This window comes from Megalops cyprinoides, chromosome 15 (assembly GCF_013368585.1).
Source record: "Megalops cyprinoides isolate fMegCyp1 chromosome 15, fMegCyp1.pri, whole genome shotgun sequence".
NCBI lineage: Eukaryota > Metazoa > Chordata > Actinopteri > Elopiformes > Megalopidae > Megalops > Megalops cyprinoides.
The window spans coordinates 4,973,724-4,993,153 of record NC_050597.1 but is presented as its reverse complement, the minus strand read 5'-3'; the positions used below and the strand labels follow the sequence as shown (position 1 = coordinate 4,993,153).

The window sequence follows — 19,430 nt, the reverse complement described above, 5'->3', positions numbered from 1 at the left end:
AAATGGCGCCTATGGTCATTGGTCATTATCAAATAAATAAATAAATGGACAGGGCTAAATTTGTGAGAACTTTGGAAACATGATTTCAATAACCTTATATATCTATGTGAACGATGCGGGAAATGTCCGACTATGTCTGGGAATTGGGTTGGGATAACAAACATACACAAAATACAGACCGATTAAACACAAAATGTAAGTCTATCGGGGTTTTAGAAAAAGTAACTCGTTTCCGTTGCACAGTAGTTTATAACGAATAGATGGGTAATTAATAAACATAAACATTAATAAACGTCGATCAATGTCCCCCGGCTTGCTTGTGTATTTAATCTAATCTATTTATTCTTTTTAATAACTAAACCACCCTTTAATAGTAAATTGAGATTCGTTTTTTCCAGAGTATTTTTAAAGGCATACCTAACGTTACTGGTGGTCCTCGACGCCTCGCTGCAATATCTGCGTCAATAATTTTCCCACATTTTCCTCTTGTCTCAGGGGAGTATGCTTCTTTTGAAGCAGCCCTTTTTAAAAGGTGTCTGTAAAATTACGTCATCGCCATTACGTCAAAATGTGCGCCATTTTGGAGAGAAAAAAAAATCACGGGCAATTGCAATGGTACTGGCTGTGATTGTCGGCTCTTAGATCTTTTGCCTGTCTTCTCTTCTTGCTCTTAACCGTGGACGTAACAGCGCAAATAAAGTTGTGAGGAACCCCCGCCAGTGACGCCAGATCTGCCGCAGCCAGGAAGAAGCGATGGCCGGTAAGGTAACTGGTGCTGGAGCACTAGAGGCCCGCTTTGACTCAAGCGCGGCCTATGGCTGAACTACAAAGTTGCAGTGCTGAAAAACAGTGCCGCAATCTCAGATCTTCATGAATGATACTTTTTGCATATGCAGGAATCGAGAAGGGAATGATTTTCAGTGCAACGGTGTTTGCGATCTCAGATCTCACGAATGATACTTTATGTTTGCAGGAGTCGGAGGAGGGAATGATTTTCAGTGGTGTTTTTCCCAAGTAAAAGGAGCAATAGATGAAGATGTGGCTGAAGGTAATTGTGTGGGTCTGCCTGTCTTTTTTCCGGGGATGGAATAATATAATAGGGTATCTTCATATTTATTTAGCAAGCTTGCCTACTCGGTCGGTTGGATTTTGTCGTGACCAGCCAGCAAACTGTCCATAAACAGAGGGCAGCGATGATCAGTCAGGTCAAGCAGCACAGCTGGATAGCTAGTTAGCAACTTAGCCAAAAAGCATGCTAGCTAACTGGTGTTCCTCTTGGTGAAGTGTATTCTTCCCTTTATTAGCTAACGTTAGCTACTTAAGCTACCTTTGCTTTTTCGGTGTTGTCAAAGAACCAACTGACAAGTTTCTTAGCTTGATAGTCGTGCGCCTGTTTAGGTAGCTAACGTTAGCTACATTTCGAGTGTCTATGTATTTCGACCTTGCTGTTGCTTGAGCGATCCAGCTAGCTAGTCTTGCTAGCGGTGATGGGAATGGGCGAAGTTCACCCATTTTTAGCTACATTATCTGTAATTATCCCTTCATATACTGCACCTCTGTATCTTCACCGACATTGTTTTTTAGATTAACTTCTGAATGTTTTGTTGGCAGTGATGAATAATTCCCAGCAAGCTAGCTAGTTAACTTATTGTTAGCTTCCTGCCCATAGATGGTTGAATTCGCTAGCTGTCTTGTAAGCTATAATGGAGAGGTGGCTTCTTAGCAAATGTCCATTCATCCTGCTGTGACCCATCCTTTTCCAGAAATCATTTAATGTGATTTTTTTGTTTGTTAGCTAGCTATCTTGGTATATTTTGCCCAAATCAGCTAGTTTGATCGATTGCTATCTAGCTACAAGGAGTCTAAACGGGAGTTAGCTAGCTAACGTTAGCTAGCAAGCAGGCGCTGAAAAGTCGTGACTCATGATGCGGTCCATTCTGTCAGGCATAGGCGAACAATAGTAAAAAGCGAGAACATAAGGTTTGAAAGTATATGATAACCACGCCAACTTGAGAAATCAATGTCACTGCGAACAGTAATGTTGTTTGGCCAGCTTGCAAGCGTCAAGTAGTTAGCTAGCTCAGTGACAATGTGGCCACTCCCGGGTCAGCCATAAGATATATGATCTGATGTTATGTTTGTGTTAGATGTTCATGTAATAATACTTAAATCTCAAAAGATCTGCGCACTGATATCAAATAGGTCATGATTGTTTTGTGTATTAAATCCATACCCCGTTGTATCGTTACAATGTCTTTTTCAGACTTCAGAGTTAAAACAAGACCAGCACACTGATTCATGTGTGTATTCACAAAAAAAAGTAATAACTTACAATAATAACACTAGTAACACGACTAATGTAATAGTCACCACTTGCAGTCTTATTACCACTGATAAGCTGTTCTATATGATCAACATGAACTGACCAACATAAAAAAAACAAAATCTGGCTTTACAGTTTTGAACAAGTAACATGTCTGTTTTTGTTAGTTATTGTTGGTTTTGTGTCAATAACTGTAACAAGATAAGGTAATAAACTGCTGCAATGAGTTTGTAATTGGTTCAGATTTGGCTGCGAGTGATGGCATGTCGCTGAACTGTGCTTAGCAGTTTTTAATGCTGGCTGACTCTTGTACACAGAGAAATTGAGGGATTTAGAGGTTTAAAGATTGGCTTTTGGCTGCTGGATTCCTTATGCCCTTAAAATATTACTACAAGGCATGTCCTAATAAGAGTCATAGTTTTGAAATTATCCATTTGTACAGGAAACGTCAGAAACAAATATTTCTGACTTGGTCAAAATTAATTTACTTTGATCAATGCAACAATTAAACATTATAAAGAAAAATGGTAGGGGGACAGCTCTTTCATCACTTACTTCCATCTGATGCAATGGCAGCAAGATCTGAGATGGCTGATGTCAAAACTACTCCTTAGATCTTTGACATGGAATGAGTTCCCATCATTTAAGCATTAAGCATTTAAGCTTTTCCTGTGTGTGTGTCTTATGAACAATAGTGTTTACAAGTTAAAGTCTGTGTCTCAAGAAATTAAGTAATAATATCACATAGAGATAATGAACAAAACTGTAGCTCTTTGTGATCTAAGCAAACAAACAAAACCCCTCTGAAAAACATGCGTTTTCTTTCCTCATCTCAAGATGACTCTCTTGGGAAAATCCCAGAACGCCTTGCTTCTGTGATCTCAGTCATAGGCTCTATCCACATTTGTGATATGATATTCTGTGCGAATTGCTCCCCAGTGAGTAGTTATAATATCGCATGGCTTTTTGGTAACTGAATTTTATGAGTCATAATCAGGAAACATTGTTCTCCTAAAATATGTTCTTCATTAGGGATGTGTGTATCTAGGTTTTAACTGTTTACTCTAAACTACCTAGCTGTTACCATGCAGAAAGGGTTCAGTGTGTCCCAGAGTACATTGTATGTAGCGATTTTGCATTCAGGTATCTCTGGAGTGAAATTGTTTGCTAAGCTCTGCTTTTGTTACGCTTCCAATTAAATGATGTACGATTTATTTTATGAATTTAAAAGCACGTTCTGTTTCAGAGCATTCTTTGTTCCTAAAACATAGCATGTGTTGCAGGCAAACTGAGGAGTAGGCTTAGCCTTAATATTTCATGCCAGTCAGTTTGGTGCAAAGTGGTCCTTCAAAATGTGTGCTGTAGAATAGCATTTATTTCCCTGTATTTTTGTCATACAAACAAGGGTTAAATTGGTATTGTGTGTTCCAGATTGTATGAAGCCTTTCCAGGTGTGGAACAACATTGCCAAGTGTTTTTAAATGAACCAGATTCGTCACATGATCGTAAACAAGACCTTTTCCATTGTTTAAAGCATAATGACAGGTCATCATGCATTTATCAATAAATTTAAAAAGTGTGTCATAAAAACTTTTTAAAGCTTTGATTAGATTTTGTAATTTTAGAATTGAATATTAATTGCATGAAGAATAACTCTCCTGCTGAGCATAAACCGTGGAACCTAAGCAAGTGTTATTTCTTTCAGCTGACATTATCTCCACGGTTGAATTCAACTACTCTGGAGACTTGCTAGCCACAGGAGACAAGGGGGGCAGAGTAGTTATATTTCAGAGAGAACAGGAGGTGAGTTTCCGAATCACATGACAATACTCCTCTCAGCAAGTAGAAGATAATCTCTAATGAGGATGATCTGTAATGATGACTAATGTAGTCATTTAGTCATGACCTGACTCTCATTCCTCCTATATATTTATCCAGATGTCTTTCGGTTTCATATTGTGATTTAATATATATATATTTTTGTTCTTTCCTCAGTGTAAAAATCGGCCACACTCAAGAGGAGAGTACAATGTTTACAGCACTTTTCAGAGTCATGAACCGGAATTTGACTATTTGAAAAGTTTAGAAATTGAAGAAAAAATTAACAAAATTAAGTGGTTACCCCAACAAAATGCTGCTCACTTCCTGCTGTCCACAAACGGTAAGGAAGGCCTTTTTGGTCTTCACTGGTTTGTTCATGTGTAATCTCTCGCGATAGGAAATTGACCAGTCTCCAAATGAGCAGATTATGGAAGCAGTATGACCATGACTTCTTGTTTAAAATGTAAATACACGCTGCATGTCCTGAGACTCTGTTTCCATCACAGATAAAACTATTAAACTGTGGAAAATCAGTGAGAGAGATAAAAGGGCAGAGGGCTACAATTTGAAAGATGAAGACGGAAGGCCGAGAGATCCTTATCCAATCACTTCACTTCGGGTTCGTTTTTTTTTTTTTTTGTTTTTTGCACGCTGTTCCTGTTTTTTAACCAGTTATAATCATGTATCGCTTGACTAATTCCTCTTCGCTTCTTGCAGGTACCAGTGCTGAAGCCTATGGACCTAATGGTGGAAGCCAGTCCTCGGAGAATATTTGCGAATGCACACACATATCACATTAATTCCATTTCTGTAAATAGCGATCACGAAACCTACCTTTCTGCAGATGACCTAAGAATAAACCTATGGCACTTAGAAATCACAGATAGAAGTTTTAGTATCCTTTCTCTGAGGTATTGCACTTTGCTCCTGGGGGGGGGGGGGGGGGGGGGGTAGAAGAGATGGATGTTGTTATTATCTGTCCTTTCCAATGTTGAGTGTAAACCATTAATTATTTATTGACCGGAACAATGGTTGGTGTCTCACAAGTAACTGTCTAATAAGCTTAAGTACAAGCTATATTTGTTGACTGTTTCCACCAAGACATGAGCCAAGTCATGAATTTGCTGTGCTTGCATTCCACTTTTTATTATTATGAAGGAAAAACTATAATGAAGCTTGGTTTAAAAGGTAAAATGCCGAGTCACAAATTAGCCTGTAGGGATGTACCAGACCAGGTATTGACACCTACTTCATTAGAAACAGTCACTTTCTTGGAATGGTTTGGATTTGCCTGAAATCTTAGATTCAACTGCATGAAATTTAACACAATCTCTACACATGCAATCACATGTGTGACACAGCACTGTGAGTGGTCCCGTTGCAGCAATTTTCTGGTTGCCGTAAATGCATATTGCACCGGGATTTGTGTGTTTAAGGTCTTGGGGCTCCTCATTCTGTACTGTATTTGACCAAGTCTTCTTCTTGTTATGGTACTCATCCAAAATCTCAAAAGCAATGCACCCTTGCCTGACCTGCAACATACATTACCCTCGAAAGGTCAGCTTCAGAGTGGCTTTGGCATTCTTCACAAGATAATGCATAACCCCTATCCCGGTGCATTAACGTGGATAAGCGGTCTTACGTCAACATTTGAGTTCGTTTCCCTCAAGTGCTGTCTCTCAGACATTGTAGACATAAAGCCTGCTAACATGGAGGAGTTGACGGAAGTCATCACGGCGGCCGAGTTTCATCCGCACCAGTGCAACGTGTTTGTGTACAGCAGTAGCAAGGGAACCATCAGGCTGTGCGACATGAGGGCAGCTGCCCTCTGCGACAGGCATACCAAGTGTGAGTGCGTCTTAGTCGCCTTTCACAGCCACTTCATACTTGTAGACTCTTACTTGGCTTACCTAGCAGGAGAAGCAAAGCCAAAACTCATGAGTAAATTGTAGCTTTGCTGTAGTATGGTCAGTTAATTTCACAGTACTGTGTAGTTTTCTAGGATTTTTTTTTTCTTTTCTTTATTCCCCATCGTCTCAGTGAATTTAAGGTGGTGCTTCAGTGACAGTGGCTAGCAGTGTTGTTTAGAAGTCAGGTTATAGGAGTGATGTGTACATTGTCTGTAGTGACACTTTTGTTGTTAGTTTATTTCCAGTGATATAATTTGCAGCTTCAACCTTGATAAAGGTTCAGGAAGGTTCAGGTTGAGGCTTTTAACCGTCATTGTGTTGCCACTGCCGTTGTTTAATAGTTTAACCCAGGCACTTTGTTGGTTTTGTGTTCAGTCTTTGAGGAGCCTGAAGATCCGAGTAGCAGGTCGTTCTTCTCCGAAATCATCTCCTCGATATCTGAAGTGAAGTTCAGTCACAGCGGGCGCTACATGATGACGCGGGACTATCTCTCCGTCAAGGTGTGGGACCTGAACATGGAGAACAGGCCGGTGGAGACGTACCAGGTACTTCCTGCCCCAGTAACGTCCCTCTGCTAACCCTGCCATTCCAGTATGGTGGAAGTACTGACAATGCCTCACTCTTTATCTGCACCATGTCCATATGATTCACAGAAAAGCTACAAAATGGATTTACCCTTATTGCTGTTTCACAATCTCATGTGTTCTGTTCATTCTCTGAGTTATCTGTGAAACGTTATAGCATGCAGGTGAGGGACTGCAGCCTCTCATGTAGCGTGGCTCTATACGGGTTGCTGTGTCTCAGGGTGGCACAGATGTGTCTTCGGCCTGAGCTTGTCCTACAAATAATACGACGATGTATTTTGTGACAGCACGGCTGTAGGTTAGCGAGTACAGAGCATACCTATGAGAAATTCTATATGCTGTTAAGTCACCCTAAAACTACAATGGGTACCTGCAGTAGGTATGACTAATGAGGAATGTAGAGTTTATGACAAGTAAGTTTATTAGCTGAAAATGTAAAAGACAATGAATGTGAAAAATACAGCCAACATGATGTACCAACACAGAATGAGATGACTGTACGCAAATGACATGCAGGACATCATACTAGTGAATCTCTCCAGTTTTCCGCTTATATACCCAAACATCAAAGGGACACCCTAAAACATCAAAGATAATCAGACACCAGCCCAGTGCAACCATGTCGCACATGGCAAAACACTATCACAATACAGTAATGAAACAAGTTAACACACATTCTTCCTGTGTAATCGTCTAAGTGCAACAAACCACACCAGATGGGTATTGGTGGGTGTGGAATGCAGGGGGAATTTGCATTCTACACTGTTTACTTTGATAGGGTTCTGAGAACTGAATTATGTAGCTAAACAGTGGTTACACCAGCTTGTTGTTGATGAAATTAGTTTTTCGGTGACACCAAACACGACTGTGCTGTACGAGAAGATGGTCAGATTCAGTTATTTTGTCATGAGGTCAGCACAGTCTTGAGCACAGCTGCCTCTCGTGACCTGCTTGCCAGAGGCAGTGGGGCAATAATTTGTGCATTGAGGTTGCAAGACACTGTTCCTTATTAAATTCTGCAGGCCTCCTCTCAGCACAGTTAGGAACACTTGGGTCCCTGTAAGATCTTAGGCAGAGATGTGATTCTGTACACCCTGCACATTAAAGAGAGCTAGATGGGTATGCATAGCTACTTGGAAAAAAAATGTGGTTCAGAAATGTATCTTTTTAAATGTCAAGGTGAAAACATGACAGAGAATCTGTTGACTTTCCCTTCTTTTGTGGAATAGCAGTTGATTGATCTTTTTCCTTGATGAAATCTCTTTGTACCAAAGGAGCTGGAAAACATGTCTTGGAGATCCCTCCAGCAGTAGTTTTTGTATGATTGTACTGTATTGGACTTAGCACGGGAACTGGTTGAAACAGGAAGCAGTTGTTGGCCTGGCGTGGGTGCTTTGACTGTTTTTGTGCAAGGCACATTTTTAGCACGCTTACCCAAAAAACAGTTAGGATAAATCGGATGCATCAATGTTCATGATTTCCCCCATATTTCCTAGGTGCAATCAGATCTAGTTTATGGTTTTGCTTTTGTTCCAGGTGCACGAGTATCTCCGTAGCAAGCTGTGCTCATTGTACGAAAACGACTGCATTTTTGACAAGTTTGAGTGTTGCTGGAATGGTACTGACAGGTAAGGCCCTGTCAACTTGGAAGTATGTTTCAAGACGACTGCCCTGCTGAGGTCCTCTCGAATTTTTGGGATTGGTAGTGGCAAGGCTTTCTTGTGTTCTGGTTACACATGATTTGTGTTAATTCACTCTGGGAAGCCAGTAGTTTTAAATTAAATAGTACCTGTGAAAAAAGAGAAAGTTTGAGTGTGTTAATGGTTGAAAGGAGTAATTCTTCAGGCATGGTCAAAAGAAGATAGCAGGAGGAGTAATCACATATCCCCTTGCCTCTTTTTCCCTTCACTCTTCCCAGTGCCATCATGACGGGCTCCTATAACAACTTCTTCCGGATGTTTGACCGGAACACGCGGAGGGACGTGACGCTGGAGGCGTCCCGAGAGGGCAGCAAACCCCGCGCGTTGCTCAAGCCCCGCAAGGTGTGCACCGGCGGTAAGCGCAAGAAGGATGAGATCAGCGTGGACAGCCTGGACTTCAACAAGAAGATCCTGCACACGGCCTGGCACCCCAAGGAGAACATCATCGCCGTGGCCGCCACCAACAACCTGTACATATTCCAGGACAAAATCAACTAAAACTGGCTCTTTTTTTTCTGCCAGAGGGCGGAGTCTTGTTCTTGCATAGTTAAGCCTAGTCGTTTATCTGTAAAAGACACGGCCTTCTTGTCCTCCTAGTGAAAAATCTGATGCACTCATCTCGTCCTCGTAGTCAAGGGAGAAAAGGTTTTTTTTTTTTTTTCTTTCTTTTTGAGTCAGAGGTGTATTTAAGCCTTCTGTGAGAAGGCACAAGAGTCAAGCATTCTCTGACCGGGAGACGGCCAAACTGACACAGAATTGATGGGCAGCACACAGACTCTGGAAAATAGTGTATTAAGTTTGAGTCTTTGTCTTAAGATCAAATCACCAAACTATGGAACACCCTAAGGAATGACAGCTTGTCAGTAGTCCTTACTGCAATAATTCCGGGCCTACCTGGGCGCTGGCCTGTTTCTCTGTTATCCTTGAAGCACTTACATTTCCAGTTTGGTTTCTCCTCATTTCCCACCCTTATTCATAGTAACGTTTACTTTATCCACATAAGCACACCCTCCGGTTGTCACCCCCCCACTTAATAATGGTAACAGAAACTGTGTTTTTACGTTTGGAGAAGTACATGTGTTCTTTACCATTTGCATGTATTTACATGCATGATCAGATGCCAGCGGAGATGGGCAATATGTGCAGAAGTCATCCAAGACTTTTCCGTTGCATGATTTGGGAGATCTCAAGAGGAACTACTTGAAGCTGCAGTCACACCATCAAAAGCAGGTTGTGGGCCATATGAAATGCCAAGATATTTATGTTCTTTGCTCCTACTTAATGTGTAGGGTGGTAACACAATAGGAAGCAATAGTCAGGTACATAAAGGGATTCTGCAGCCTTAATGCCGACTTTCTTACTTTCTGACAGCTAATGATAATGTTCAACTTGCACCCAAACGATTTTTTCTGAACACCATACCTTACGTGCATTATTTTTAAATACTCTTAAGATCTGTAATTACCTTGTATTACAACTAATTGCTGCTATAAGTGGCTGTCTGTCGAAACACTAAGTCAAGATTCTGCAATCGACAGTAACAGATATTACACACTATTAAATACTTTTAATCAGAAATATGTGCTGAGTGCCTCCCATGAGTTGCAAAAAGGATAGATTTTTTTTTTTTTTTTTTTGGTCAGAAAAGGAGACGATGACATCAGCATACTGCAAATACAAACACCCTCACCCTCCCTGTCTTTGCTACTGGGACAGCAATTCAGTCAGTACTGTATACTGCAAATGCTGATGCTGAAATTAGAGAAAAACTGAAGGTCGGAAGTACAAAGAAGATATTGTATATTGGTTGTGACTATTTTTAAATTCAGGAACTTCCTGGTCAACTGAGCGTTCTTTGGCCTCGTTTCCTGTTGAATAATGATGCTAACATGGTGTAAATGTATACACTTGTTTATTTTGACCAAAGTTAAATAAATTTTAACTGTGTTTATCTGAACTGACACCGTTATATTTCAGCTTTTGAACTGGAGTCAATGGTGAGGTTAGCAGTTGTGGTAAAGTCAATGTGTTTGAGCATAAACTGGACCATAAGCTGGGGAGAAACGATGCAGAATGATAGGAAAAAAGCCATTCAGAACAGTGATCGGCCAATTTTTTTTTTTCTATTATTATTTTTAATTGGGTGAATCCTGGTTTAAATATTATGCATTCCACACCACTGCAGGTATGTAATGGGACATGTGGCTGGTACATTGGATTCTTGAGTAGGTTTTAAACATAGGTAGGTCATTGCTGTTGTACCTTGAGAGATGAGAAATGTAGCTCATTGTTAGTCATCATGGATAAGGATCTCAGGTGAGTAAAATAACAATTGTGAACATAAAATTTGATTTTGTGTTTGAAGTCTGAATTTTGCTGCTGCAGGTGTTCAAAAAAAAAAACGGAAACAGGATCAAAAAAAAATTATGAAGGGTACTATGCAAGAAGAGAACAACAATGAATTTGCAATGATGGGACATTTTAATTTTTGCATGAATTAACGGTTCACATTTTAGGCCTTTTAGGCAAACAGGCGATTCTACGGTGGTGACATGTATGAGCGATTACCATTTGCAAAACATGCTCACAATCACAGTACACAGGTTTCTTATTCTGATTTTTTTTTTTTTTTTCAGTTCCATCTTAACATTCAAAGCAGCAGTGAATTCCCTCTCGATAATAATCATGAATCGGAGCAGATTTCCCCATCCTCAGGATAGGCTTGATTGGGATTGAACTCCAGTTACTATTTAATACCTACTTAAGGCGATCTCCTCAGCATCTGAAGACCCAAGAAACATGCAACACAGATGGCCTTCATAATCGTAGCGCAAAATCTTAACACGTGAAAGAGTCACTTCTCTGAAAATCTGAAATTGTTGTTGTCCCTGGCTCTGCTTGTTATGACTTTTGAAAAGCAAGGAACCAGTTTTGCATTTTTTACACACTGTTGTCGATCCCTGACATGCGGTTTCAAAAGCCCAAGTGATTCATGGGTATTTCTGCATCCCTGATTTTTGCCTGATCTTCACATGAGGCTTCAGAGTAGGTACAGGAAGAGTATGGTTTAATGCCTTTTAGGGATCAAGAGCAATGTCTGAACAAGTAACACCTTCTGTCTGTAATTTCTCACAATGTACAGAGAGAACAACAGGTGGAGCAATGCAAGTGAAGCTAAGTGAACACATATAAAGTGTTTCATTTGCGGTGAAATTACCTGATAAGCATTGCTTGTTCATGTTTTCACATGCTAATGTCCATAAAGAGTTTGGCTTATGATTTGATTTAAGTCACTTCAATTCTCCAATCATGGAGAAAATAAAAATTAGAAATGAAATTCTTATTGATATGAACAGTCACATAAATGAAATAACATCACATTCCAATCAAGATCAACAGTGCACCATGTGACATGGAGGGGGAATGGTATTGCTAATTCTAATCACATAGTGCAGGTAATGCTCAGGTATTGCTTGTAATGGATTTTTACAGTTGAACTGTTGTTCCTTTTTCAGAATACACAACCTTTTCCCCATTTGAAGCAGCCAAAGAAAGAAATGGCTTGAATACACTGACTTCTGTGAATGCCTAAAACTGCATCCTGTTTAGACACACCCTCTTTGACCATTTCCTACTTTGCTGGATTTGGATTTGGAAGATTTTGTTTCACTGTGTGTGTATGCATGGTCTGTGTGTGTGTGTGTGTGTGTGGCCTGCAGCACGATACATCAATGAACTGTTCACTCATGAGGCTGTTATGGTAAGAGATGCACAATAAGGTAGATTATTGATTACAAGGCTTCTGAAAAGTTTTGGCCAGTGTTGAAGCCAGTCGAGAAATACTGCCAGCTGAAGAGGTCATGTTTGGAATTTCACAAGACAACAGTGATTCTTAAGTTATGCAGTGGAGCAGGCTTGAGAAACCAAGGCAAGTCTTCTGTTTTAGTAATGATATATTCTACACTTCAAATATTTGGTCAGGAATAATCTAGAATCTAATATGTGATAGTTTGATTTGTTTCAACACATTCACGATTATTTTGTAATATATGCAAAGCAGCAAAAGAACATTATGCATTGCTGAGAAGATTAGTGTAGCAACCTATACTGCATGCCATGCAAGTTGTTAATTTATGCATTTCTTTATTTTTAATCAGAGTTATATAATGTAAATTATGTGTAAATATTATAACATTTCAAAATCTGTACATTCAAATAATTTTCTGTGAATCTGTAACATAACAGTCACTTAAAGCACACAGCCCTGAGATGGAACCCTAACATTTTTCAATGCATTTTCCACCACTGGTGGCTTTACCGTGGAACTTGGCAAGGTTACGTTTTCAATCATTTTTGAAAGGCGTAAAGCCAGTCTATTTTATGACACTGTCTATCAACATTCTGTATTCATATATTATGGACTTGGCTAGTTGAAAGGATAGATTTAAGTAAAACCTATTCAAAATCAAAACTGTACCAGCTGCCAATCAAAAATTACAAATACAATGCAGGTGCTGGTATTGCATTTTTTGGCAAAATGAGAAACTACTAGCAAAAGTATGAGGTTTGTATTCAGCAGGTGGATCAACATTTTTCATTTGCTCTCCCTGGACCAAGTCAAGTCCTGATACGCAAACCCACTATAGCTGATCATAGCAATAGCTACTTCCTGCAACTTACGGCATACAATCACATTAGATCTTGTCCAACTTTCCTAAAATATCTTCCTGTCTCTTACAACTTGTGCATTTGTCTGTTTTTTCTCTTTAATCCCCCACCCACCCCACCACCACCACTCACAATTTTAGGGATCTCAGATTCTTATTCACAAACAGCATCTTTCTCTGTATCCCTTCACTCCTCCATTTTGCCCTTATTAAATCAGTACCCAGTAGGAAATGCATCCTTAACCAATGCCCATACAGTAAATGCCAGTTTTTGAGTGGTCAGCCTTATCATCCTTATACAGTGAAGCAAACATGGTAGGAACGGCCATTTCCTGGCCACGCAGATTTAAAGCAGCTCTCAGAATAAAAAGATGACAACATCATTCACAAAGAAATGAGCCAGCGGGGAACTGAGGCCAGACAGAAAAGAACATGTCAGATGGCCATGCCTAGTGGCAGCATGCCACATGGTGTGGTACACAGTATAGTGATAAAAGTGAGTTTCTCACAACATGCTCTTCAGAAGGTAGTAGCAGAGGTGGTTAAACGTCTCCCGATGTAGATCCTTGGGAGAAGAAGAAAAAAATAAGAAGAATATGAGATGTTTGTTGTTTCCAAGAATGTTTTCTTTTTTATATAAAGTATACAGAATGATATATTTATGACAGTACACGATGTATAGTAGATGATGCTGTCCTTATAACAACATAAAACTCAAATTGTTTAAATTCTAATAAAAAAAAACATTTTTACCCATATCAACCCTATACATGAACATATATATTGACATTCACTATAATACATCAATATTTTGATGTATTATAGTACATATCAATATATACTATATATTCAATATATGTCTATAATATAATACTTCAATATATAATACATGAATAGTACATTGCATGTTCCTCAATATATACTATAACACATGAACAGAGTGTGGCATGCTCCCCTGATATTTACTGTAACACATGAACACAGAGTGTTGCATGTTCCCCTGATATTTACTGTAACACATGAACACAGAGTGTTGCATGTTCCCCTGATATTTACTGTAACACATGAACAGAGTGTGGCATGTTCCCTGACACGCACTCACCCGATCCCCAGGGCCAGTATGTGAGAAATGAGCACAGAGGGCAGGAAAACCTTGAGGAACTCGGCTGAGAGGAGGCCCCCCTTCTTCATAACCCGGGTGTTCCTTATGCTGAGCGCGCCGGCACGTTTGGGGTGCTTCAGCAGGAACTCTCTGCGTTTGGGAGACATGCATGATAGTTAAACCCTTACATCTATTTCAGGGTTCACAAGAGTGGGCGAACAGTGTGGGAAAAGAGGGCATGTTTAGAGCCCCTTAAAAGGGAACTGTTGTGTGCTTGATGTAAAACCAAAACAGAAGGCGTTGATTGGACATACCAAGCATTCATTAATCAATGCTGTAATTGCCATTAACTTGGCGTGTGAATGGTTTGCCAGTTTTTCTGAAGTACACTTGCAAGTACTTATTGATTTTATTCAAGCAGCTCAATTCATTCCAAGGTAAATAGCACATAAATAACTAAAAAACAAATCTAATCCACTAATATTTTTTAGAAAAGCTGGTAAATTATTCTGCTTAAATGTGATGAACAGTTATCAATATGTGAGGTTATCATGATTTGAAGTACAATCTGATCTGAGTAGACTACGGTTAGTGTTCTAGGACTCTTCCAGAGAGATTCCTACAGGATTTCCTGATGCTGGCACTGAAGTGGAAATAGCTTTTATTTGTTATCATATTAATAACTATGCATCTTCTGATCTGTGGAATACCATATGAGAGAGTATATAAAGGGCACTAACTTGGGTGGAATGTTTTCAGGTCGGCTCGACCAGTCCCAGATCCAGTCAGCATTTTTCTTCATTAAGTTGTCTACTTCTCGTCTCCTCTCAAGGAAATCTTCTTCGGACTGAAAGGAACATAAACCACTTAGTCTTTCAGCAAAAAAACCCATGAAAACAATGTTTGAATACTGCAGACATGAATTCAGCATTATGACAGAGAAAACATAACGATAATCTCCACAATAAGTGTAGTTAAAATTCACGGTAACAGGTTATGCAGAGGTAAATTGGTAGAATTTTTTATAACCGATGAGAACAGCCTTGCAATAATCTTCTTTAGAACTGGACTTCACAACCCCTAAGCTGAGAGTCCACACTCTTGAACCGCTCCAAGCCTGCTAGAGCAGACCAAAGCAATTCGCTGCTTTACCTGGGAGCTGTTCTTCTCTCCACTGCTGCACACATCTGAGCTTCTGCACACATGCAGAGGAGTCTGGGATCTTGGAGGACTGAGGGGAAAGACAGGCCTGCTCAGAGTATTACAAACACACGTTTCTGTGATACAAACAGGATGCGTTCTACATTGGCTACTGCTTACATCTCATAAATCATGAGTTCTTGAACTTCCGTTTGGGTCAGGGCTTCAAAACATGGCCATGGTCTGAACTTTACAATCATTGTTATCTTTATGACAAAAATACCTGTATTAGTATTATTAAACTTAAAATGTTCTCTCTATTTGTAATGACACAGAACTCTCAAGACTGCAGTGTTGTGAATGAGTGACTTACAGAGAAACAGACAGACAGAGAGACAGACAGACAGACAGAGACAGTTACCTGTCGCAGTGAGAGCTCCCCCTGGAGCTGCTCCTCCCAGACTCTCTCTGGGCCTCCAGCAGCATCCTCTCCATGTCTCCCTCCTGGAGGAATGCTGCTGGCTGCTCCTGGCTGCTGCGTGACCCCACACTCCCACTGCCGCTGCTGAAGTGCAGCTCTACCCACGATCCTTTGGGGCAAAATGGGAAAAGAATGTCCTCGTCAAACCAGCTACAATGCGTTAGCCATCAGGTGCTTCACCGTATGTTTAAATTAATTTCAAAATTAAAATTATAAAATATAATTTACATTAAGTTCTAGCCATTGTCCCATTTCATTTTTGCACAGTACAAAAGGTTGAACAATAACCTCTGCTTGGCTACTTACTTGCAGAAAACCATTCTTTGTAAGGTCAGTCGCAATGTGGGGAATGGTTTATGATAGATTTATCCTACTGTTCTGAGTATGTCATCATATTCACAATGTAAAATATGGGTTATTTTTGTTCCTTACCATAATTGCAGTGTTCAACCTGAAAGTGAGGTTTTAGTGGCAGATAAAACTCTGTAAGGTCAAAATATTCTTTATGCCTTTTATTTATTTAACGGCTTGGCAAGTCTCCCATGTCTTCTATATTTAGGCAAGAGGAAGTGGTGCATGAAACATCTTTTTTTAAATTTAGCTTCTTCTGACAGGGGCAGATTCTAAGTTCAGGCATGTATTTGTGGGTGTTTAATTTTTAACTAGCTCAGTACATGCTGCTCCTGTAACATGCTGCTATATTGCTATGACTTTGAAGTCACTCTGGATCAGTTGGTCTGCAAATAAATGAATACTTCTATTCAGTAATATATGTATTTAACCTTAGCCCCCAGTTTTCCCCTGACATCCTGATGCCATAAATCTTTGTACAGTTTGTAGACTTTGGACCACAATGGCCACCCTGATATTTACCCCTGGTATTTAGGGCTAGTTTATGGTAAGTTTATAAATCAGCTATGTGGTGTAGTCCATTATTTGTACATGTGGTGGACCACAAAGCTGACATTTTTATGCCACCTTTGATTGACTTTATACCTGAAAGTTACATGGTTCAAGACATCTAAACCAACAAAGTGATCCAGCAATAAATTTGTTATGTAATGCAAGTGATCATCTTATTGGATAATCTGAATATTTTCTCCCAGTCTACACTTGCTGAATAACACAACATTGCCAATGTGAGATTTCATTATGCTTATGCACTCATCATAACACCCAGATCTGTGAATGGTGCTGTACAAATATTCACACAAGAATGCTTTTTAGAATTCAGAATGTTTTTAGCTGTGCAGAATCCACATTCTGTGTGAACACCTTTACAAAGATTGGGTGGATTCAGAATATAAGGTAAATGAAACAGGCATCCACCCATGGGGTTTTTCTGTATTGTTTTTAAATAATTAGTAAGAACACTTTGATGTTATTAATAGTGTCTGATACAATGCTGGGTTGTATTTATCGTATTACAGCTGAGCCAGACTGTCTTCTGCATTCTTCCTTATTGCATTGATGAGCTGCATTGATTCTTTTCTCCTGTACATTATCCTTTTCAATAATACTTCATCCCCCTCAGGTTATGGTAGAGTGTAAAGGTGACACACTGTCGGCCTCCCAGCTACGCACTCCTCAGGGTAGCTCATGAGAACAAACACCCAGTGACCCAAACAGCAGATGTCACCATGGCTTGTTAACAGTGTCGAGGTTGACTCCAATTCAAGGCCACACCAACATCACCTAAGACCGTAATCATGAATGTCAAAGGAATATATCCCTGATATGGAAGTAAATGAATCTTGACTCGACTTATGTAGGAAGTACTTCTTTTCAGGTGAGGCCTCTAACAGGCCACAAGGCCTTCTGTGTCCCAAACTGACCCTCTCCCCTGTCCCCTTCACCGAAATCTCCCTCAGTGTAAACATTTTCTGCGTAGGCCACTGAGTCGGAGAACAGTAAGAGGGTTGGGCGTGTGGAAGGTTTTAAAATGTCCCCTTTGAGACACCATCCTTCCGTACTCAACATCTAACAGTAACTGCATTCTATGAATTATATCGGAAGTTTTTGTTTATCGGTCTCTGGTTCCCTGTAAGCATTTTAAAAAAACAAAAATATTAAACCAAGCCAACTATCATTGATCATTAGCCTGCCAACGAAACCTTGGTAATCATCTACTCCTAGCAAGCAAAGTTCTGATTTCTGTGTTATCCACAGATCTAACAAGTTGTGTGGTTAACTAGCTAGTTTTATGATCTACTCATTATTATAAGTCAGCTAGCTGATTATTATAAACAGCAGGCTAATTATAACATTGCTAGTAGACAGAAATAGCTAACTAGCCTGATACAATAGCTGGTGCTTATGTTCTTCTGTAGCTAGTAAATCAATCCAGACAAGTAACTCCTTAATTTCAACAAGAAGGCATTTATTCAAACATTTCAGTTGGACGATAAATTAGTGTACATAGCGGATTATACATTTTATTTATAACAGCGACAGACAATAGCAGCCCATCTGAATACTACCTCTGGAGTCGTTTCAAATTTGTGGATAAAATTTACACTTTATAATAGCCTCTTGTTTGCAGGGCTAGAGCTTGTAACTTACATAAACAGCTAGGTCCGTTTTGGTAAATTGATTTGCGAATGCTTCATAGCTGTAGCTTGCTTTCCATGTTTATACAATTTTCACACAATCATTTCGTCTTTGTTCTACATTTAGTAGTCCAGTTTATCTATCTGGTGCATCAGATTAGAAAACACAGTTATCGGGTTTTTGGTATATCAGCTTAGTCAATATGGTCACGAGTCATGCTGCTAATTTCCTGACATAACACATGCAATCAGTCGGGAGAATAATAAAGATAAAGAAAAAATAAAATAAAGATTTTGGATACAGACTTTGCACGCGTGACATGATATTGTGTGTTATTTAATAACGCCGAGAGGCTCTAGCTAGCTACACGTCAGCGTGTAGAGCTCGGTAAACAATGAACAACGAGGGACATGCACCTGAACAGGCAAATTCATTTAGGAGGATCAATTCGTTATAAAGATAAAGAGCTTGTTAGTCATTCTCCACTGCACATTACGTAACAAATACAGACACATGATCACAGATATCCAGGGGCCTTAAATATAGTATTAAACATGCTATCTAACTGGTCTACTTACCTTGCAGATTTTCTTCGGAGTTAGTTTGTCTCTCAGTCGACATGTTTGTTGTTATGAGAAATGCACGCCTGATTGCTAAATCACCATGGGGTACGAGACGAACGGTGACGGCCTGCTACGACATAAATAAAATACAGTTATATCCAGCTATATGACACCACGCCAACAGCAGGGAAAAGTCCCGTTGCCAGAGACTTTCCAGATGATAACATCACACCACATCAAAACAGTGACGCAATTTACTCTTGACCTGTAACAACCCGGAATGTGATTGGCCAGAAAGAGGACCTGTCACGCTCTGTTCGAATGGCTAGCTGATGTGCGTGAGTGCAGGTTCCTGTGATTTTGATAAAATCTGGATAGGGTGATCGTCCGCGGCAGTACTCACAGGGGCCCGTTCACATGCTTTAATGACCAGTGGGGCTGCGCGGCAGCCGTTCTGAACGAATGCACGTGAATAAACAGGTTACAAAACACGAACATGCTTGACAGCTGACCGACCAGCCCGAATTTACAGTGACAACCCACCTTTGTTCACAGGGTACTGCATGATCGTAAGCTACAGACTCAGAGC

At 39.9% G+C, this 19,430-nt stretch overlaps 2 protein-coding genes across 3 annotated transcripts; one reads left to right on the top strand and one right to left on the bottom strand.

Moving 5' to 3' along the window:
* The first annotated feature begins 595 nt into the window (after window positions 1–595).
* LOC118789973 (serine/threonine-protein phosphatase 2A 55 kDa regulatory subunit B delta isoform-like) lies at window positions 596–9,091 on the top strand. 2 transcript variants are annotated; one of them, XM_036546746.1, is made up of 10 exons: window positions 596–760; window positions 974–1,048; window positions 4,029–4,126; window positions 4,319–4,484; window positions 4,651–4,763; window positions 4,862–5,039; window positions 5,828–5,992; window positions 6,430–6,599; window positions 8,175–8,266; window positions 8,557–9,091. In XM_036546746.1, exons 1-10 carry the CDS (start codon window positions 754–756, stop codon window positions 8,834–8,836), a joined length of 1,344 nt encoding a protein of 447 aa, XP_036402639.1. In that variant the 5' UTR covers window positions 596–753; the 3' UTR covers window positions 8,837–9,091. The 2 variants fall into 2 exon arrangements, with proteins under 2 accessions (XP_036402639.1, XP_036402638.1); XM_036546745.1 differs by lacking the exon at window positions 596–760 and having other exon boundaries at window positions 964–1,048.
* Window positions 9,092–10,796: 1,705 nt separating this feature from the next.
* LOC118790104 (BCL2/adenovirus E1B 19 kDa protein-interacting protein 3-like) lies at window positions 10,797–19,125 on the bottom strand. Its single transcript, XM_036546928.1, has 6 exons — window positions 18,857–19,125; window positions 15,669–15,837; window positions 15,260–15,338; window positions 14,848–14,954; window positions 14,108–14,257; window positions 10,797–13,570 (listed from the first exon to the last, which is right to left on the bottom strand). The coding sequence occupies exons 1-6, from the start codon at window positions 18,897–18,899 to the stop codon at window positions 13,525–13,527; spliced, it is 594 nt and encodes a 197-aa protein (XP_036402821.1). The 5' UTR covers window positions 18,900–19,125; the 3' UTR covers window positions 10,797–13,524.
* Between the last annotated feature and the right edge of the window lie 305 nt (window positions 19,126–19,430).

Bases quoted from the DNA above. Each gene is read 5' to 3' on its own strand.
- LOC118789973 (XM_036546745.1), top strand. From the start codon at position 964: ATGTTTGCAGGAGTCGGAGGAGGGAATGATTTTCAGTGGTGTTTTTCC. The intron at 1,049-4,028 runs GTAATTGTGTGG...TATTTCTTTCAG, and splicing joins AGATGAAGATGTGGCTGAAG to CTGACATTATCTCCACGGTT. The intron at 4,485-4,650 runs GTAAGGAAGGCC...TTTCCATCACAG, and splicing joins CTTCCTGCTGTCCACAAACG to ATAAAACTATTAAACTGTGG.
- LOC118790104 (XM_036546928.1), bottom strand. From the start codon at position 18,899: ATGTCGACTGAGAGACAAACTAACTCCGAAGAAAATCTGCAAG. The intron at 15,339-15,668 runs GTAACTGTCTCT...CTTTCCCCTCAG, and splicing joins GGGAGCTCTCACTGCGACAG to TCCTCCAAGATCCCAGACTC. The intron at 14,955-15,259 runs GTAAAGCAGCGA...TGTTCCTTTCAG, and splicing joins GAGAGAAGAACAGCTCCCAG to TCCGAAGAAGATTTCCTTGA.